Source organism: Hippoglossus hippoglossus, chromosome 8, assembly GCF_009819705.1.
Source record: "Hippoglossus hippoglossus isolate fHipHip1 chromosome 8, fHipHip1.pri, whole genome shotgun sequence".
Taxonomy (NCBI): Eukaryota; Metazoa; Chordata; class Actinopteri; order Pleuronectiformes; family Pleuronectidae; genus Hippoglossus; species Hippoglossus hippoglossus.
Genome location: NC_047158.1, coordinates 9674235 through 9696829, shown reverse-complemented (window position 1 = coordinate 9696829; position 22595 = coordinate 9674235). Strand labels below are relative to the sequence as shown.

General features: G+C 44.0%; 1 protein-coding gene across 4 annotated transcripts; it reads right to left on the bottom strand.

Annotated features, from left to right (window-relative positions):
- Positions 1-767: 767 nt before the first annotated feature.
- svilc (supervillin c) lies at positions 768-21731 on the bottom strand. Of its 4 annotated transcripts, XM_034594557.1 has the most exons (35): positions 21609-21653; positions 21379-21492; positions 18635-19057; positions 17719-17874; positions 17399-17578; positions 16866-16900; positions 15581-15642; positions 14118-14263; positions 13260-13488; positions 12500-13068; positions 12140-12236; positions 10740-10787; positions 10548-10610; positions 9663-9737; positions 9467-9575; positions 9286-9351; positions 9170-9202; positions 8891-9080; positions 8618-8784; positions 8430-8534; positions 8212-8348; positions 7506-7653; positions 7198-7343; positions 6931-7106; positions 5774-5912; positions 4833-5151; positions 4534-4685; positions 4286-4388; positions 3992-4196; positions 3722-3855; positions 3482-3637; positions 2739-2882; positions 2525-2637; positions 1493-1648; positions 768-1300 (listed from the first exon to the last, which is right to left on the bottom strand). In XM_034594557.1, exons 3-35 carry the CDS (start codon positions 18898-18900, stop codon positions 1211-1213), a joined length of 4914 nt encoding a protein of 1637 aa, XP_034450448.1. In that variant the 5' UTR covers positions 18901-19057; positions 21379-21492; positions 21609-21653; the 3' UTR covers positions 768-1210. The 4 variants fall into 4 exon arrangements, with proteins under 4 accessions (XP_034450448.1, XP_034450447.1, XP_034450449.1 ...); XM_034594556.1 differs by lacking the exon at positions 21379-21492 and having other exon boundaries at positions 21609-21731; XM_034594558.1 differs by lacking the exon at positions 21379-21492 and having other exon boundaries at positions 13269-13488; positions 21609-21731.
- Between the last annotated feature and the right edge of the window lie 864 nt (positions 21732-22595).

Below are 22595 nucleotides of genomic sequence, written 5' to 3'. Positions count from 1 at the left end.
TCTGTCCATGTCCCATCCACTAACATGGAGGAGGCCGGGGTTATGACCTATACTGCAGCCAGCCACCAGGGGACCACTGAGATGTTTCGGCTTCAGCAAAACCTCCAAAAGTCAGTAAACTAAAAAAGTAACACTTGCTCTTTAATTCAGTCCCCAAAATGTTTGTTAAATGAAACTTTGATATTAAAATCAAATGTATCCGCTGTTTCAATTGACATGTGAAACAGGGATAAGAAAAATACACAGATATCAAAGCAGACCTGGAGATTTTAGGGAAAACAATCGTGCTACAGGTCAATTCCCCCCCCCCTAAAAATGTTGCGTTTGACTTCGTACAGTACGTCTTTGTGCTTCGTCGCGTTTGAACAGTGTGTTGATCCAGGTGAGGCAGAATTAGCATGTTGTTTTGGGCCAGGGTGATGTTATTGGAGCATGTCTACCTGTTCCCTCATGCATTGCTAATAGCCAATCCCCAAGGAGCCCTAATAAGGCTTTAGCCACAGCCACTGTGAACACATGGGCTCAGGGCTGCGACACACATAGCACAAACCTTTTCACACAAACGTCTGGCAGACAAGTGAACACACATCAGCACGTCATATGGCACAACCGTTAAATACACTTCATCGATCGGGGGGGGGGGTCAAACACGTTGCGTAAGGATTGTGGTGACAATCGTTAAGTGGGGAAGAAAAGCAGCTCGTCTGTTAATCGAACTGAACATGCAGAGATGTTTCGATGGAAAGACATCGATCGTGGAGGAAGCATTTAGAAAGTGGTTAACCTTTTATTTTTTTCTCCTTGTTTACATTGTGTAATAGCACTGATATTTTTTGTAAGCACTCCTTTATTTTCTCATCCTTATTTCCACAGTTTGTTACTGATGCCCACACAGCCTTTTTCTTTTTATCTTTCATCGATTTGTACAGATAAAATGAAGTTTCATAGGAGATTTTGTTTTGTTTTTGGTTTTTTTTTGCTCTGGACAAAAGCTACAGAGAAATCCATGTCCGATAAAAAGTCCACACACACCATACTAATTTTTGACATAAATAAAGGTGAATTTTTTTCTTCTTTTTATTACGTTGTGAGTAGTCCTTTGTGCAACAACACGGTGGCAATATCCTCCCGCCCGCCGTCCTCCCTTCTCGGTGGAGGAAGAAGTCCCTGCTGCAGGAGCGTCAGTCAGCCTCCACATGTGCTCACTGTTCTAGCATAGAAGCCCTTTGCTTTTCTTCAGATCTATTTGCTTCCAGCTCGGGAGGGAGGCATATTCATCTCTCTTCATTTCCAAAATAGTCTGAAACACAATTGTGGTGATTAAGTGACAAAATGTATTAAATAGATATAAAATACATGTTTGGTTTAGCTAAACTTTCAGATTTATCATCTGAAAGCGCATGCAAGTGTTTTCATATGCAAAACCTGGTGAATACTGCAGCCTGCTGGTTGACAGACATCACTGCACAGTGCTGCTCCTCCGTCAGTTTACCTGGAAGTCCTGGTCGGACAGGTAGACCTCCAGCTGCTGGGGGTCCACTCCTTCAGGTAAGGGGCTCCGCAGCAGCTCCTCCAGAGGGTACTGGGTCTTCATGAGCTGGGCCAGGGCGTCCTGCACCACGGTCAGCTTTACCCTCCCTGAGTTGCCCTGACACACGCAAACACACATCGGACACACCCCAGGAAAAGACAGCACTAATAATTAGACTACAACATAAAAAACAAGATAAACAGGGATATGTGATACAAAAAGGAGAAGAAAGAAATTAGACAGAGCCCAGTCAGAGTTAAAATGGTTCATTACCTTTCAATTTGTTTCCAGAGTGTGTGGCTCCATTAACTTCATATACCTCTGAATCAACTAATTCCCATTCAACTCATATGTCTTTTAAGGCAAAATGACGAGAACATATTAGGCTTTTTGTTGATCTTCCGCAACTTAAAAATGTGCCTTTAACGCCAAAAAAACAACATTAATAAATCACTACAAGAATTTGCCCGTTCGATAGAAGATCCCAACTGCTTTAACTCAAGCTGCAAATTTGATTCAACAGGTAGATCAATGCAGTGGTGACACATGACAGCAGTGGTGGAGGAAGCACAATAAATAGATTAAAAGAAGTATTCAAGTAAAAGTACCAGAGGCGGAGTCTAATGTCACCTGCCCGCTCTGATTGGATCAGTGGATCAATTCCCATCTAATTATTAATTATTTTCAATAATATAAAAAAACAATGTGAACATGTACCACAAAATATTTGCTGATATATGTAGTAGAATAAAAGTGAAAAGTACCCAAAAATAAATCTAAAGTTAAGATACAGTCATAAAGTAAATGTACTTTGTTACATCCACCACTGCCTCACATACAAGTTGAGTCTTTCAGTGATACTTTCAAAAATGAGTATAGCTCATATTAATAAAGCAGATATAAAGTGCAAAAACAACCCACACATAGGTATACCAGAGAAATACACCTCATCTCTAATGATAAACTTCTCATATAACTGCATGGTGCTTGTACCTGTGTGGAGGGTCCCAGGCTCCTCTCCCAGTGGGGGAAGACATTAGTGAAGGTGAGAGGTTCCGACCCCTCTAAGATGAGGTAAGCCTGAGGTGGGCGTCTCGGGTTCATCTCTGGGATGCAGAACAAAACAGCACATGTGTAAACTCATCAAGTACCAACAATGCTTTCACCTACAAACCATCCTTGTCAACACCCCCCCATCCCCCCTTACCTTTGCAGTACTGCAGTGCCGTCTGCATGGCACACTTCCTCTCATCGTGCCAGCAGCTCCAGGCCGAGACTGAGCTCTCCGTCTGCTCTGGCTGACCCCTCTGCCAGAGGTACACCTCCAGACGGTTGTCGAGCAAGAACAAGGCTGGTGGACAAGAGAGACAAGAAAGGCGGAGGAAGCATTAGACAACAAGTGGAATTAAATCAGTCAAAAGTTGGAGTTTGAGGTTCCTGCAGGATGCTTGGGTTTTGCCGACAAGAAAAAAGGACACAAAAATGAAAAAGACAGCGAGTAAATGTGTAGTTAAGTTAAATATTTGAATCATTATATACCTCCTGTAATATCACCTGTTCTTAAAAATACAACTTATAACTTTAAGCTTAATGTTAAAAAACAAATATATGCACATATATTTTTCATGCATGACTTCTGATAAGTTACTTATAATTAGAAACTGACTTTTAAATTACTTTTGAAAATCTGAACCCTTTAAATGTGCTTTTTTTTTTTATCTCAAATTGTTATAGTGATTAATGATGTGTATTTTAAACCTCTATTTGCCTTCTCTGGTTTGAACCTAATGTATATAAAGTGTGTTTGAGCATTGTTAAAAGCACTTATATACATCTTCTGTCTCCAGGTTTTTTTATTCAGGATTATCTAGTTTAAGACCATACCTGAGGATTTGAACAAATAATTGGAGTTGAATTAAATAAGGGTTAAGTTTCATGTCTTGCTCTCACCTGGCTGTGGAGCAGAGTACAGACTCTCCTGCACAAAGGGCATCGCCATCACCAGCCCCGGCAGCCGGCTGGGACTCTGCAGCTCTTCACCCTGAAAGCTCCCGGAGGAGGTGCTCAGATGGAAGAGACGAGGTGTGAAGTTATACTTTCCTGGATCTGGCAGGAGACAAAATACTTTTTTGCACTGAATGCTGAGAATAATGTTCTGTGGGAAGAAAACCAAACAAAGTGTTTTTTAACCTTGCAGCATGCAGTCATACGCCTTCCTGTCCATCTGTCCCAGTGCTGTCCAGAAATCTGCAGGCTCTGAACCCTCCTCTATTACCTGCACCTTCACAGGACAGCTTTTGTTGAGACCCAGCTCTGGTGGGCACCTGATACACACACACACACACACACACACACACACACACACACACACACACACACACACACACACACATTACAAACATTAGAATCATAACTTAAGTCTATAATCTTTCAAAACTCCATCCAGCATACGTGACTTACATTTGAGTGAGACTCTCCACTGCCCTCTTGCTGACCTCCCTGGTGCTGGCCTGGGCTTTACAACCAGTCCAGAGGTACAGCACCCCCTGCTGGCTGTTCAGCAGGACAACAGAGCCCCTTGAGCGCAGACCTGCACAGCAGCAGTCCACCTCGAGCAGAGATCCCTCCTCCGGGAGCTCCCCTCGCACGCAGAACAGACGGCACTCTGCGACGAGAAAAACTATTAAATCACATTTAAATCTAAAGCAAAACAAGAAGATGAAAACTTTCCCTAGCGATCTGAATTTACCCTACCTGCCTCAGTGGAGGCCTCCTCTCGTTTGCCCTTATGAATGACCAGGCCTCCCTGGAAAAGCTGCAGGAAGCAGGGAGGTTCCTCTCCCTGAGGTACAAGCACCTTGAGGAACAAAGCAAAGGAGACAAAGGAGGCCAATTGAAAATGTATATTAAACCATATAACTTATATACCTTAACACTGGAAAAAGCACAAAAATGTATTACATTTATTTTTGGCTGATTGATTTTAAAAGCCCTGTGTTTACCTGTGATTCTTCCAGGTTGTTCATTCCAATCGAAAGGAAAGCAGCAGTGTCGCGTCCACTGACACTGGAGTGACGACCCCGCCACAGGAAGAAGGCTGTGTTTTCTTTGTGTCCAGAATCTCTGCTGCATTCATCCAAAGTGTTTGTCTTATCTACAGCAAAGAAAGAAGAACTTCTGTTGTTTATATTTTTGAAAAACTGTAAAGTCATCTGCATTTCCTCGTGCATATCATAAAAAGGGCAAGCAATCAGAAGTAAGGAATGTGGGGGTGGGGTCTCTTTCTCTGAATCTCACGCACCAGCAGCACTGATGCTGTACGTCCAGCGGATGACGTAGGAGTCTCCCTGGTGAAGCTGCCCTGTGCTCTCCACTGGAACCTCACTGTCATCGAACTCCTGCACGTGCCAGGTGTCCACTGCAACCGTCCTCAGCTCCATCTCACGTCCTTCCTCCAGCGTGATGACGCCGTAACCTCTCTGGACATCGACCCCACCCAGGACGTTGTGGACCAAACTGTCTCCGTCCAACGACTGGCCCGACATGAGAGCCTTAGCATCGCAGGGGCTCAGGAGGTCTGAGGGTGGGGAGACGGATTGGGGAGCTTGAACTGGGACAGACTGTCGAGAGGGGGAGAGAAAAGAGTTTTAGAGTTTAAAAAATTTACTTGAGGTTGGAAGTGTCAATAATGCCATCGTTTAAGTGCAAGAAGTGGGATTGGTGCAACAATAATGTGGACTATGTATGAGCAACCTGCTGTAACATGGCCAGTTTTTATATTTGTATTTATTTTTGTACTTAAATTTTGTTGCATAGCTTTGCAATTACAAAAAAAAAGTATATTCTATTCTATTCCATTCTATGATCCCTCTGTGTTATCAACTACTATTCAAGGGATTTCCTACATGTCCCAAAATCTATAATTGCTTGTACTATGCAGCACTAGAAGGTGGAATCTGTGGAGTCTTTCTTATTTAAAACATGATCAGATCACAAGCCTAAGAATTAGTCTTTGTAGCACTGTTGTGCTCTGCCAATAAGTTACTGATCTCTATCGCAATGTAGAGTTCTTTCCCAACATTTTTTTATCCTTGATAGTGAAATATTTTGTGATTTTGTAATTTTGATCACTGTATATTAAAAGTAATTGCTTCAAAACAGTTTAAGATCTGTAAGTGAAACCTTGAATAATCCACACACAGTAAATAAGTGAACGTGTTTGTTTCCATTAACAAACTGAACCTGTGTCTCCAGGTTCACTGACGCAGCTTCAGCCCTGTCTCCGCCCGTCCAGTTCTTAAACTTCTCTCTGAACAGAACCGTCTCGTTGTTCTCTGAGAGGACGCCGAACAGCGCCCAGCTGGGACGACCCTCTCCCCTCCTGAGAACAGATGGAAAAGGGGATTGACTTATATCTGCTTGATTAATATGAGCTGTCCTCATTTTTGAAAGTATAACTGTAAGTCTTTCTGGTAGAGTGGAGGTTTGTAACGCAGCATCATGGTTGTAAATGTATATGTTTAACTATCACATATGATGGGTGTAATGTTTGAGTGTGCACATAATCTTTTCATTCATGAGAAATATTGGGTCGTAAAGCACAGTATCCATACAGTTAACTTTAATTTTGTCTCTCAGTGTGAATGTACAGCTACAGGGGGCAGAGTTTATCTTGGTTTCATGTCCACATGTTTGAATTTCTGAACAACTGTGTTTCACCAGCTGCATTCCAGCAATTCATTGTGTGAACAGGAGTTACAGCAGCCTGCTGGGATTTGTACAGCATGTCAGGTGTGCTGGGCTTTCTCCATGTGCAGTGTGGAGTTACAGGTCATTTATTTTGGTTTTACAATGTGCACTAGAGACCAACAGCAGATTTATGGGGTTTGGCTGCATGTAAGGTGCTTTCAGACATACACTGATGTTCAGCCATTTCCCTGCAAATGTCTGAGTAAGTGGCTCTGCACATTTTCTGCAACTTTTCCTGCCAGGCCCCAAGTAGAATGTCCAGAAAATGTCAGAGTGAGCCAATGTGAGAATACAGAAGGAAGAGAGTGGGTGTGTTGATGAAACTGGAAGAATCCAAATATCTGTATGAAAACAAGGGGGCATACATGGAGAAGAAGCAGAGAAATTCCGTTCCCAAAATGCTCCTGTTGTTGTGAACTGATCTGACCCGGACATTCTTCAGAGAACGTCCAGAAAATTGGGTCTGGACATTAACGGAATTTGTCTGAAAACAGCTTTAATGTTGGCTCCATCACTTTGGTTTTACTGTGTGCAAAGCAATTCTCAAACACAGTACTTTCTCTGTTGTCTCTGGTATTACCTGGTTATTTTTCCTAGTGAAGTACAGACTAAAAGCTTCTCTTGCTTCATCGCCCGCAGTGTGAACTTACAGCTCTATGCTGGGGTTACTCTGCGTGGGATCCAGTGGGTTGATTCGACAGTTGCTGTAGTCATAAGCTCCGACCCACACCTGCTGAGTCAGCTGGAGAGCAACGTTTCTGCTGCTTGGGGAAACATTGCGTCCGTGCCACAGGTACACCTCGCTGCCGAAATCAAACACCAGGGCCTGGACACACACGCAGAGGTGCAGTTTATGAGTTCTGCAGTACCTTTGAGAAACAGCACTAATCAGGCAAAAGCAGAAGAGAAACTCGGACCTCGGTGGAGCCCAGCAGGGAGATGGTGGGGATGGAGGCCCAGGCTTGCTCATGAGGCACCAGTCGGTTCTCCACCAGCCTGTACACACAGTTAGATTCCACCACGCCACACTCATAGAGCTCGTCCTCCTCTGGTGCACCAGCTCCTGGAGAGAGAAGCATTTGCAACATTTTTCAAGCATGAACAAAACTTAAATGTAAAAATGTACAGTTGCTCTGATTTCTATTTTCTTCTCTTTTGTGTGTTTAACAAACTGATACAAATGATAATCAAACAATCTATTTTCTGGGTGATTATTATTATTAACCTCTGTATTGCATCCGTCCTCCGAGCAGGTCCCAGAAGTGTGACGCCTCGCTGCTGTCAGAGTTCAGCCCCTCCTCCAGGTGGACGACCTGAGAGGCCTCACAGCCGAGGTCTCTCTGGCTCTGGATGGATGACGCTAGCTCCGTGGCCTGAAGAAAAATATAAACTTCTATAACTACTTCAAAACATGCAACCAGTGAGGGACTGGATAGTAACAGAATAGCTAAAAATGAAGATTCCTAACACCTGATATAAAACTGTTTTTTACAATATATACAAGAGCCAAAGGTGAATTTGTAAATCCCAGAATGCAATTTCCCTTATGTCGGGTGTCTATATTTACATCTATATTCACCCAGTCTTGTCAGTAAAGAACAGAATTGTATCTTGTTCCCCCCAAAAATTGGTTTTGTGAACTAAAAGCAATTTTCCTCCAGAAACATGTTTTATGTATTTTACTGCATATGCCGCTCAAAATGTAAAGTAAAAGAAAATACATTTTGTGGCTTAAAGAGTCATGTGATTTTATTCATTATGTGGTTTGAATTGTAAAATATTACTATTCTTCAGAATGTGTGGAAAATATTTCATGGCATGGGATGAGAATATTTTAGTACATCTTTATACATTTTCACTAAAAAATGTACTCTGCCAAATTGTGATTTGATCCAAATATCATGTATAAATATATATTGAATAATCGGTACCTTGGCTTTCTCCTGCTCATTGGCAAACTCTCCGGTCCACAGCACACAGCGCTCCGGAGTGACCAGCAGAAGGCAGTCTCCACTGTTCAGCGACCGCGCCGAGGGCTCCACCAGGCGCACCTGGACACGCCACCTACCTGTCACCACAGGCAGCAGTTAATATAAACCCCTGAACATAGCGAGATCATCACACAGAAACAGACCACATCTTTTCTGACCTTTAATGTGAATGAGCATCAGGCTGCTGGAGGGGGGACAAGGCTTGGCAGCATCTGAGGAAACGATGCAGTCTTCTGATCTGGACCCAGAGGAGTTCTTAGACTCTGTAGAGAGGAACAAGCACAAGGTGAGAGAACTGAGAGGAAGAAGATGACAAATAAAGAAACAGAAGGAAATGTAATCTCACTCTTCTCTGCTTGGATCCTTTCCTCAGCAGCTGCGCTAACGCTCTCTCCCATGTAGTCCTGGCTGACGTCCTCTCTGGCAGCGAGCGCCCTCAGAGGGTTTCTGGAGCCCTGAGTCCGACGGGATGGACGAACGGACCGCCTGTGCTCTGCTACTGCTGAGGTCAGTCTGTACAAACACACACACACAAATAAAGTTTCACATAGACAATATCTTTGCCAGTTTCTAACTTCCACGTGGATGTACATGGTTAATAGGATAAAACCAGGCTCACATGTGAGTGTTGGTCTGGCAGAGGACACCCAGGTCCTGCTCACTCTCTGTGGCAGCAACGTCTCCACAGGGTGGGGGGGCGCAGGCAGAGGGAGGCGGCAGGTCGCCTCCATTAAACGCACCGGATTCGTCCACAGGCGTCTCCTCATTCTGTTCCTGCGGAGAGGCGGAGGGTGGGGAGCTCTGCGGAGCTGGAAGGGGACAGATGTGGAAACTTGAGAAGACTTTAATTACATCCATGGAGCTTTATATGATGGAGGACGGGCTGTTTATGTCGTACCTTCACGCTCCATCACAGGCAGCACTGAGATCTCTGTTAAATCAACACACACACCAAAGATTTAGAGAGAAACAAACAGGGAATAAGAATCAGTGTTGTGTAAATATGGTTCTAACCTTCCTCAGTTGAGTGTCTCTTGATGTGAGAGTTCTCGTTTGTGTCGGATTCTGGAGATCTGAGGCCTGACAGGTGTCAAAACACAAAAAGGGGCTGAAGTCAGAGAGTGAGGGATGAATTTGAAAATGCAGAGATTATGAGAGTAAAATAAAAGAGAGTAAAGCAGAGTGATATCCTCACCTCTCTTGACCATGTGTCCAGGCTCCTGCTCCTCTTTCCTTTCCTGCTGTGCGTTCGCATCCTCTGCTTTGTCCGTCGGAAGCGGTTCATCATCCACTTCTTCCTTCACCTTTCACAGCCATAGACACACGTCGGTTCACATACAGGTGAGCTCTAATGTACATTAAAACGTCACACATACCAAAAATGTTCTAACCTTCTGTCTCCACTGAGGCTGAACCGGGTTCTTGGTGGGAGAGGAGACTTCTTGTGCCTCGAAGGACTGATTTGTCTGAGGATGAAGAGAAAACACGAAACAGGTAATAATAAAAACAACAAACTCATTTTAGTGCTCAGAGAAAATCCCATCTGATTGGCTGAGAGATGGGGCACACCCTACACAGGTTGCTTGTCCATCACAGGGCCAACATACAGAGGCAAACAACAATTCACGCTCACATTCACACCAACAGTCAATTTAGAGTCTCCAATGAACCTAACCCCAATCAACGTGTCTTTGGACTGTGGGAGGAAGCCGGAGAAAACCCACACAGACACGAGGAGAACATGCAAACTTCTCACTGTAAGACCCAGTCAAACCCGGTATCGAACTAGGAACCTTCCCGCCCATAAAGCAGTAGAGACATATAAGTTTAACTTGCATTTTTCATTTGAGCAACAAAATCCAATGAGAAACATGCAAGAAAAAAACAACATGCATATCATGTTCTTGATAATCGTAACAGATTCTTCAGTTGTTGCAGAAATGAAAAAAAATTATTAATTTGGAAGGTGTGGAGGCAGGGGTGTGACATATTTTCTGATTTCCCCCATAAAAGGGGACGTGATAAAAAAAAAGGTTTGTTACCGTCTAGTGAAGGAGAACAAAGAAAGTCAGACCGCAGAATGAACATAAACAATATGGCAGCTCAGTTTAGAAACAAAGCACCAGACCTTGACTCCCTTAGTGTCAGTGAAATGTAAAATATCAAATCCACCTGAATCTGTGCGGTGACAAAAAACGACAACTTTTCACTGCATCCAAAACACTGCAAACCAAGAAGCAGCCATTAATCAGCCATGCAGCGGCTCACACAGTTACCTGATTGAAACACATGATATATTGGGGCGTAGAGCTAGAATAGACAGAGGCAAACACAGGTTCCTGGGAGAGAGGAGGAATTAGGAGAGAGAGGGGCTAAGGCGTTTTAGAAAACTAGACTGAAAATCAATGTTGTCATGATGGAGATTTAGACGGATGAATGCAATTTAAAAGGATTATTGAAAGACTTACCCAGATCTGAGGGGTGACACTTTCACAATGGAGGTTGTCTGTCTCCTCCTACAGAGGGCGATATGAGGGGAAAACAGGGGGATAGGAAAGAAAAAACAACATGAAAACAAGTTAAATGGTATAAAATCAAAATGGACAAAATAAGTAATTTAACAAATTTAATAAATTAATACACACATAAACACACACTTTCTCACATTCTGTCACCACGATGAAGATGACAAGGTCATCAAAGGGTCAACATTTAACCACTAATTTAATCTGTAGTCTGTTTACATTCCACTTCAAGCTGTGAGACAGTTGAACCCATCTCAGTACATAAACACTAACCAGCCTGCATATATGCCTCCAGTAACTTAAGTCAGTTCTCAAGACATTTAGCACATGCCAGAACCAGAGTGCTGTTGCTAAGAGATTCTATATCTGGTTACAACGGCATCACAAATACCCAAATCTGACCACAGGCCTTTTCCTCTCTATAGGCTCAAGGACGGGAGCGAGCCCGATCACCTCAAACTGCAACACTGACTTTTATATGTGACATTTTTGGACTGACTTTTACACGATGTTTTACACGAGAATAAAGCACTCAAAATGAAACAGTTACTGTTCTTCAACCCTTTTCATTATAGTCGTAACCCTGATCTATATTAAAAGGTAACTCTTTAAATTTTACAACCAAAAAGTCAGCATGATCATAAAAAACACAGAACCAAAGTTACAAAGGCACAAACACAGTAGGAATGTAAGGTTTTATTGCTTCGGCTATTTCTTTTGGAATAAAAAAGAGTCTGTAAGGAGACATTCAGTTTTCCCTTGAGGAATAAATAAAGTATCTCATATTGTATCATGTCAATCTGTCATGTGGGGGTCCTACAATGCTTTGCACAGATAGAATCAAGGGACTTAGAGCTTTCAGACATTGTATAATTTATCTTAAGTCTCCAGCCTCCCACAGACAGGGGCGTCGCAGCAGGGAAGGCCAAACAGGCGATTGCCTGGAGCGTCGAGCTGACAGGAGGCCCCCAAGAACTGCTGATTACATTAATCCACAGCATGACATGTTTGTGTTAACCCCCTCAAATTCTATGATTGGAGCTTTGGATGGAAACCATATCTGTTTGCTGTATAAAGTCCCTTGAAACACCCTTCAGCACTGGTGAGAGAGTGTATTTCAAAAGGTAGAATTGCTGACCCATAAACTTTATCCCTTAACTGCTGACAGTCTGAAACTCAGTGGCTCCAAACCGGAGAGGAGTACGGATTACGGAAGGACAGAAAATGATGGCCATTACAAAGCGACTGCACAGGTTGTTATTCTGCAGCTGGGATGTGGTCTGCTGGGATTCCCACTGTGCACACTGAAGACATCACAGCAACAACATATCTCTGTTTCTCACCTCACTCCTGCTGGTTTTGGTCGTCTCCTGCAGTGTCGAGGTTCCATCCACCAGCGTAACCTGGACGTGTCCCGCCACTGGGGATCCTTCATTGATTCTTGATGAAGATGAAACATAAACCATTAAAAAACTCTCCCACGGTTCCGTTTTCATTCTAAAACCACTGATAATGTATGTACTTATACTGATCCGATCAATTTTATAGCCAGATTCACATTCACTGTTTTCCTCATATTATCATCATCAGAGACCTTAAATGCACACTTTAAAAGGTTTTTGAGTCAGAGCAAGGATGTCCCACATCCCAAGTCTGCCACCAACTTCCCAGTATCAACTGTTCACCTAATATCCGTCACTTACAGGACTTTCCTGGTGGTGTCTGAGCTGCATTCCACAGAGGACACCGACTGCTCCTGTAGCCTGGTCTGACAGGGCCTCTCCTCCTGAGGAGCGTCCTGCTCTGATGAGACTCGTATTGGTGTGCAGGCGATGGTTTCCCTCCTGTTCCGAGCCCTCTGCCTCCAGGGTGTAGCAGCGAGCGAGCCTCCCTCCACACCTGAAGCCTCACGTCTCACTCTTCGCGGTGGTGCAACAGGTCCTTGCCTCTCTGCACCCTCCACCCTCCCCTGTATCACTGCTTCTCCACAGCCTCCACCGTTCTGTTCGTGGCTGTAGGGCGCATCCGTCTGACCGCCCTCCATCCCGCTCCACTCAGAGCCTGAGGAGCGGCTCTTCTTCAGGATTCCTCTCAAGCCGGGCTCAGAGTCGGAGCGCTGCAGGCCCTGCTCGCCGGGTGTGGGCTCGGCGTCCGGTCTTGGCTGGGAGAGACGAACCTCGCTGGGTTTTAGGTTGACAGACGAGGCCTGCTGTCTGTCGGACAGTTGAGGGGACAAACAGAAGGCAGGGAGCTGTACGGGGCCTTTCTGGAGCTGGAGAGAGATGGAGATCATTATTTAGAATACACTTTTGGAGCATTCAACCAGAATTGAGATGTTTAGATTGAACAGATTATTGTCAGAGTTAACCTTAAAAAAACTTGCTATGTTTAAGTATGTGTTGTTGAAAATAGCTAAATAAATAGATTTTATTTAGATTTTATTGACTTGGTTCTTCTTCTTACCAGGCTCACCTCCTCCACAGTGATGGGCTGAGTTCGGTACCGAGCTCCCTTCTGCCTTCTCCTCTCCGGGGGCCCGTCGGGTTGACTGGACCCCTTCTTCCCCGGCAGAGACAGTTTGGTGAAGAGCGCCAGCTTCTCGCTCATGCTCAGCCTGCAGCTCTCGTCGACATCTTCCACTGGCTCGGCCTGCACAGACTGGGACTCCACTGGAGGAGCTGGTTTGGGGGCGCTGCAGGAAAAAAAAAATCACATGATATCAAACAGGCTTGTGTGGGGAATTACTCTATATTTTACTCCGACTGTTCAGACCACAGCTGTCAATAGCACCAAAGGTATTAACAACTTGTGTTTAGGTCTATTTAAAGAAATCATTTCTTCTTTAAAAAGGAAATTAAACTTTATATTTGTGACATGTTTTTCAAAGTGTCTTCAGTAGGAACCAATGAGGTGTAAGTGAGTGCACATGTGCAAAATGAACTAATGAAGTAGTTCTCAAACTTTCTAACCTACACTTCTTTATCACAGACTTTTGGACCAGACTGTATGATCCATTAAAAAAGTTGATATTGAAGTTGATACAATCAAGAGCAATTGTACCAACATGTTTATTGTTGACTATCATTAAAGATTTTAATGGGAAGAAAAATATAGAATAAAGCCAAGCTTTTCAACACGAGGGTCATCTATAAATTGATAAACTAAAACACTGGAGTATTGTCTAAGGTAATGATGTGCAAATATGATATAATATGCCTTTATATGGATGGTGTATTTCAACCGATGATGGTAATATCAGACCAGTGGGATTAAACTCTTCATCTCAATTACATCTGACCACCACACTTCCAAACAGCCCACCTGATAGCCACCATCTCCTCACAGGTGATTGGCTGAGTGAGGAAGCGATGGTCGTTGCCACGCCGCACCCTGCGTTCGTGGCAGACGCTGCCCGATCGGGGCTTCAGGAGGGCCGGGGCCTCGGGGGCTGCAGATTTCTCCAGCTCCTGTACAGCAGTAAGAGAGGACGTTAAAATCAACACGACATCGCCGCAGGTACACCCCAACGCTCGGGTCATAGGGCGGCCTTGATTGACACACTCCACCTGCTAAATGAATAAAAAGAGAGACCACAAAAATGGCAGTGAAAACTCCCTCTCCTGATGTCTCCTGTTCTATTTGTATGGACAGAGGGAGGGGGTGGGGGGCTGGGGGTTTGGATGGCTGGTGAATAAAGCGACGAGCTGTAAGGTGGAGTGTCTCTGTGCACATGGATTGAATGCTGGCCCAACAGGTCACAGTGTAACCAGAGCTGCGGCGGCTTCTGTTACCTCCCCGCCTGCCTCCACGGAGCAGCAGGCTAATTATAACACAGCCACTGTGGTTGTTTCTAGCAAAACAGTGTCCGGCACATTTTTACCTGATGCTTTAAAACTGTGAACGAGGTGAAATGTAGGAAGGAGGACTGTAACTGGAAACTGAAAAAAATGCACAGTGTGTTTAATCTTCTGTTCTGACTGAACAAACATTAAAATTAGTTTGTCTTTTAATAAGTGCAGACAAAGAGCACCAAACCAAACTGTGCACCCGGTTACAGCACCATGTTTAAACCAATCACGTTCCCTCTACATGATCAGGTTGTGCTCTGGCTCGCTGTGTGTTTCAGACAGTAAGGTGAGCAGCTGAGGGGATTAGCGATGATGGATGAAGTTTTCTCTTTATCTGTTTAATATATTTCTCAACTGGAATGTCACTCAGTTGGGCGCAAATCTCTGTCAAAGTCCAACAGTCCCCTGAATTAATCAACACCAAATTTAACACATTCATACCTATCAGTTCCCTAAATGTGCTTGATGCTTTTTTAATCAAGATCCATGTATTATTCCCTGGGAAAATGCCAAACAAAAACACCCTATCTCACAATGTTAAAGAAAGTGATCAAAATAAATGTTTTGTGGAAATTTGTTCAGTAGTTTTTGTGTAAACCTGCTGACAAAGAAACAAACAAGCAAATAGACAGGGGCAAAAACATAACTTAAAGTCAGAATTAAAACCAGTGTGACCAACCACATGATTATTCTTTATCAGTGGACATATTTCAGTCTGCTGCAACATATTAACAGGAATTTCTGGTTTGGCGGGTTCATTTCGGATACAACATCCTGATCACAGCTTCATTGGCATGAGTAAACTTTCAGAACGTCTTCAATTATTCTGCTGTGAGTGTAAACCACGGCGTAGTTTGAGATGAGTCATTTTCAGCAGCAGGTGTTTGGACAGGTCAGCAACAGCAACACAGATCCTGTGTCAGCGCAGAGACTCACTTTAAACAAAGACATCTTGGCTGCCACACTCATTTTGGCTCTGTCGTCCGTCTTCACATCAGCTAGGAGGGAAAAAGACATAAATCATCAAGGTTAAAATAAATAAACAGGTGATGGAAATATATAACGTGGAAATAAACACTGACTTCCTGAGAAACTGGCAAAGGACCAACAGTTTCTGACACACTCTAGCATAAAAACAATCTATATATTTACAAAGCATTTTTATTTTCATATCATATTGTATACTATTGTGAATTTGTGTATTTAAATATATAACCATTCTGCAAATTAACTTCTGCGATCCATTTATTTAAAATTTGGATCATATCAAACTTCATTTTGCCTTGAAATAACAATACATTAAAGCATCCCACTTTTATACTGGATTAAAAACCAGTATTGTTCACTGATTACACGCAAATACACCATTTCTGACGAGAAGCTCTTTTATCCCCAACCCTGACATACTGTATGAAACTAATACTACGACTAGAACACCAGACTTTTGTTGCACTTCATGTCGGATCCCTTCATCTCACATCTGGCATCTACCAGGTAAGTAGAAAAAATAACGAACTTTTAACAGTCTTGAAAAAAATGAGGTAAGGTTTTATAAGAAATTGAAATCAATGTACCACATTTTGAAAGATCCATACTTTTGGAAGTTTGAGCTTAAGTGAATCCTTAATTAATGTTGTATTTGTGCAGTTATCTCACTCTAAAATTAATAGTTCATATAGCAATAAAAACTTTATTCACATGGACAAAGTGTTTGTGCGTAGCTGTGGGGTCAATTCTCTTGAGTCGATCTTTGAAAATTCTTGCTTGCAACCTTTTTGCGGCGGGGTTAAGACTGAGCAGTGGTGTTGTGGAGTCGTAAATCTGTCTTCACTGAGGAGATTAAACATTGTGAACCTAAAAATACGAGCTGATTTATTTCATGAGCTGTTACACAAGTTTATAGAGGCAACTGTGCAAGTCCAATTGCACGATCCAAATATTTTATATCTTCGCACAACATGTGGTGAGATTATTCAATATTTTTCTGATGCCCCTTTCCTCCCTGTTGGACTTTATGACTCAAGTACGACATGAGATGTATGTTTTTCCCTCCTGCGGTCATTCTCATTGTGTTCACACTGTCAGAGGTGACATTAACTGTGACCTTGTTCCTCTCTGTGTCACAGGTCACTCGGCCAGAGCCCCAGCAAAGCAGAGGCAAGACTGAAAAAGCTGCTTGTCCTCGAACACTATAACAGTCTGTATGAGAAGAGTTCTTTACCTTTACAGTTCTCCTCTTCCTCTGCATCCACCAGCCTAGAAGAATAAAAGAAAAGAGGGAAAAGAAGAGGTCACCGGGTGAAATATGAACAGGAAGGTGATGCAGACTTTAATCTTCAGCTCCAGTGTGTTCCCTCCCACAATGCACGTCTTTGTGCCTCAACATGCAGCTCCACCAATCAAGATGCTGTGTCATATTTGCATTCTAGGTAAAGCAACACTGTGGATGTCATGAAGGAGGAAAAACACATGCAAACCACACAACCTTTGGGACTTTATGTAAATGTGCTGCACAAACGAATAGACAGAAAACAAAACCTGTGTTTCCAATAAAGTAAAAGACTGGAAACTACCATGTAATAAGTTGTGATGACGTGTCAATAATTGGTAAGTCTGCTACACAGTACACATTAATGTCGTTGGTTTTCCTGAAGATACGCCTCACTGCAAACAGGTCACTGCAAACAGCATCTTTTTTGGGGGAAAGTAACAAACCAGGTGCCTCATCTGCAGCCCACAGCAAACAGCCCCTACCCGCTGCTCTCCTCCATCTCATTGGCTGTGATCGGCTGTGTCCTGAAGCGCTCGCTGGTCTTGCGACCACCACCAGGCCCGCCACCAGGGAGGTAGCGGCGGGTGCGTCGACGGCCCCCCTCAGAGCCCGGGTTCACAGCCAGGTCCAGGGAGGTCGTGGCTAGCCCGGCATCAGGGCAGCTGGCGTCCACACACAAAGAAGAGGAAAGAGGAGGAGGAGGAGGAAAGGGAAGAAGATGTTGAGATGAAACCAAGTGTTGTCACAGAGGTACAAGGTCTGATAGTGACAGGCTGGATCACACACATGCAGGTGACCCTACACTTTCTCGGGCTGCGCTCCGCTCCCCGTCTGCTGCAGGAGGGCACTTCTCAACTGGCCTACCGACACCCGAGTGTGGAGCTGCGGGACATCGTGTCCATCAGGGAAGTGGTCCCCCTCCCCACTCAGCATGCTGGCAGAGTCGTGGAAACCCTGCCTGGAGGGGGCGGGAGTGAGGGGAAGGAGGTGAGGATGCAGGAGTGGGGACCGTGGGTGAACAAAGACTCTCAGAAAAAAAATTAAAAAACTGAACCTTTCCATCAAATTTTGCCAAATGTTTCAAGAGAGAAAGGTGATGAGTTTGTGTCTTTTTTTTCTGAGAGTGAAGAGGTGACCTGTCAATGCCCACTCTGAGAAAATACACCCGCACCACATGTCATGATGGGAAAAGTGATGAGCTGGGACAGGACCAGCTCTCACATGTACATGCAAGAGGAGAATCAGAGTGGCTTTACAGCTCCCCGCTGGGACTCACTGATTTAGACCTCTAAGTTTTAATTAGCAACAAAGGCTGCAGAGCAACTGGTGAAGTCAAGGATCTGCTGCTGCTGCAGCTGAGAGGAACAGACCAAGTTAAAAACTTCAAAAGCCACACAACGGAAACACAACCCCCAATGGAAGTGAGAGACAATAGATGCTGTTCTTAGGGCACCAAAAAGGAAGAATGCACTGTGTACTCAAACACACAAATTGACATTTTGAGGTTTTACAGCCTTGTCATTTTAAGTGGCGTCTGACACATCCGGGTTTTCACAAATGACGGCTCACTTGACTCATACATCCATGACTTACCTGCAGAGAGTAATGTTGTAGTTTTTGCATTAAGGTTTTATGTTAATTTGCTTGAGTGAGATGTCTTGGCCACCATACTTTTCACCCACTCAGTGAAGTCAACATTCACTCCAGACACGACTCACCTTCCCAGGTAGCTGGACTCTGCAGGCGTCTCTGCCTCTAATCCATTTGTGACCCCTCGCGTCCTGCCATTGGCTCTCGGGCCATCTGAGTTCGACATTTCTCCACGGGCTTGGGATGCTGGGTCATGCGCCTCCTTCCCATCCCTCCTCACCCACTTTGAAGGTAGTTCCTCCACGTTACCATAACGCTCAGCCAGCTCTCGCCTCCTCTCAGCCTTATAGCGAGCGATCCGCTCCGATCTGGGCTCCAGGACTGGGTTCTCCATGGCGTCGATGTCCCTCAGACGGATTCAGGGATGGAAAGCAGTTGGGTTCTTCTTTCTTTTCTAGTAAAATCCAGATTCCATCAGCTCTAAAGATTCGTGGAGTCCACCAATCGGAGGCTGCAAACCAGTCTGCACATCAGTGAGTAGAATGTTTCTCCTTAAAGATGAAAAGCCAAACATAAAGTTAAGTAACAGATGTCCACTTGTCACCATCGCAGTACATGCACATCGCCTATCCGCCCTTCAGGGGTTTGCATGTCTTGCTAGAAAAGACCCATGACAACACAGATGACCAGATGCCTTCATTATATATTAAACAAATTTTCTCCTTCATTCACGTCTCTCTCTTCTCTCTTGCTTGAGTCCATGTAAGATGACCTGTGCCACGCTGCGGTGCCATGCAGGAATCTCCCCTTGCACTGAAACACAACACCGCAGCGCCTAAGCTCCACTCTGGATCCAGGCCTTCAATGCACTGAGTCTGCAGGTTCACTGGACTTTTCCACAACGCAGCAGGTAATTTAAGCTGAACAAGTCACTGTTCTTCTGTTCAAATGTTATCGAATGAGCAACATAGCCACTTTGACTGCTGCTAGCCAAGACCGAGCTATGTGAGGCCAAATGACACAGCTATGGTTTATAATTTGTTTAAATACACAAAATAATGAGTATCCGAATGATGACACGCTCACAAGGATGAGTCAGTAAAAAGTCCCTGCTGGCTACATGGTTGCCTGGAGGTGAATAAACAACATTAACAAAGCCTGAGCCTGTGACCCAGATATAAATAGTACTGATATGGCACAATTTGCACGTAAAGACAGTCGCCAAACCATAAGCTCGGTCGGCAAAGGCTTGAGTGCGTATGTGTGCTCACGAATGTGTATAAACATAGATGTGTGTTTGCACATGTGTCTGTGCACTTTCCAAAAAGTGTGGATGTCAGCATTCCTGATGCAGGAATCACAATGGAGCCAGAACAAAGAGACATGAGCCGTGGACTTAGTGCACCACAGAGATCTGCTGCAGGCCTGAATGGTTCTGGTGGAGGCAGCGATCACAGAGTAAAAGTCACAACTTATGTTTTTATTTTAGCGCTTTTACTGCAACTGAAGGACAGAAGAGTGAGCGGCCAAAACAGATGTCATTAAAACTCAATATATAGCAATCGTGTGAAATTCCTCTATGACATGTGGTCAGACTGAAGACCACATTTGCAGACACTGTCAGCAGGACAGTGCAAATCCTCAATGCCACTGGCACAGTGAGCTTTCATGAGCTGAGGAGTATGATGACACCAGGCTCAGAGCTGTGCTCTGTATATCTGTCGCCACTTCCTGTACCTGTGCTTCAAACAAAAACAATCAGGACTCATCACCCCACAGGCCCAGGCCCACAGAGAGGGCATCCCCCAGTCTCACTGACGCCTCACTCCTTTATGCCTCTGCTGAACAGAACATGAGTAAAAGTTAACGGTGGCCACACTCGTGTTAAGAGCAAAAGTCATGTGACCGGCTGGAGGATTTTCGATCGGAGGGGAGTTTGCCATCCAGGCTCAACAAGGATCATGGGCTTCTAATCCAGAGACACTAGTTGACACTGGCTCGGAAATAAAGCCTGTGAATGAGCACACAGGGCCAACGCTTGACCTCCTGTCAGAGATCTAATCTCAAACCTCAACAATGCTCTAATACTCAAAGATGAATGTGAATATATTAACTATTGATTGCTGATCTTAGGAAGTAAATTAACTCTCTAGCAGCACTTTCATGGCACAATTTCAAACCTGTATTGGGAATTATTTTTACAGGCTTGAAGGTTTGACTTCACTCAAAGAGCCAACATATTAGACGTTACGGAACAGGAGGACCTCATTGTCCAGTGGCATTGAAGTAAACCAGATTAAAATGTTGGCCTAGAATAAGCCTCTGTCCAATTACACCTGTCCTGACTGACTGCAACTGGAGTCAGTGTTAAGCCTCGGTCTCTACATTAGAGGCATAAGGCTGAAAGAGCAGCTTCCCCCCTCATGCAAACACCATTATCCACTCATCAGCTTCCAGTGGGATGAAGCACATCAACATCAACAGGTGGTCTGATGGCAGTTTTGACATTAAGCTCTATATAAAATGATCTACCCGATGTTCAAAACAGCAAACTCATATTATGCATTCTTGGAATATTCAATGGCACACCCTTTTCAAAGTCCAGACATGTGATCACAGTTATATTCATAACAAAGGGGATTTGGGGGCTATGAAACTTACTTTATCAGGACTCAATTCTACTTATTTACAGTTATTTATGGTCAACAAAAATAGGAAAACTTAACTCATTGGGTTAAAGTCGCAATTAGATGAAGGGAATTAAAGTTTTAGCAGTTTCATTAATGCGTAATTCGTGCGTAAAACGTGGTCTGGTTGACATAATGTGCCAAAATGTGTCTGACTTAAAATATTTTTAGACACTAAATGAAACCTTTGACTCTAAAGCTCAGAAAGTGAGTGACCACACGAGTCCATATCCGATACACAGCCTCAAGTTCAGCAGCTCAGACGCGATCACCGAGAGACGATTGACAGGAATAAGCGACTGTTTGGAAACATATGCACAACTCGGGCTTAGATGAAACATGTTGGAATATGCTGCAGAAATTTCGTTATCACAACCAATGAACGTAGAAAGAAAGAATCCATGCGCATACTTACGTGACCGGTGCCGCTGCCCTTCCTCAGCCCGGCGGTCCCTCCCCACTGGCCCCCGCTCCACGGACTGTATCTCCAAATGTAGCCACAGTGGCAGCTGTGGAGGGCTCCGTATTAAGGGGGGAGAGTATAAATAGATGGATGAAAGAGGACGCCCCTTCCACTGCCCAGGAGGCAACCAAGAGACGCTGCTCCCGTTGAGCTGTGGTCTCACGCACAGGAATCAACAAGTGGCAACGGTCTCTGCAAGTTTGCATTTTGTTATTAAATGAGGCTAGATGTGATAGAAGGCGCCATAACATTGGTTAAGGCTCGAGCCATGCAGTGGTTCTGCATATCTGATGTGGATAACATGTTTCCTGTGTCTGCAGTGATGAGACTGACACTCAGTAGAGCCCATACATCCTCCAAGGCCCAGCAATCCCCTCACATTCAATCAAGCTGCACCAAATTTCACACTTATAGAAATCAGTTCCCTTAAATGTGCTTTTTTTACATCAAGGTCCATGAATTATTCTCTAGAAAATTGGTGAAAATGTCAAACACCATATCTCAAAACGTGAAAAAACAATAATCCTGGGTCTGCTCTCCAAAAGTTCTACAAGTCAATCTAGTCCACTCTGAATTCTCACCATTCTGTCTTGAAAAAATTCAGTGATGCTTGATGTTTACATTTTTATCTACAGTATTTTCCCTCATATTCATGTGTATTGTTTTCCATTTTGCAATACTTGCAATAATGAATGCCTTATTCATTTGAGTTGTTTTTTGTTTGTACTCTGAAGAGTGTTGTTTATTTTTCTTCTGTTGTTTAACTGTGTTGCATCTTTTACAGCTGGCCATGGAATTGGGGGTCTTCAACAAAACAACGTGAAGATCAAAGATCCCGTGTAACTAGTCCTCCTCACCTGATGCAAGAAATGTTTCAGCACTGCCCCCATCTGTACAAACTGTGCAATTACAAGGGAAAGTCTCATACAATCAGTAGAC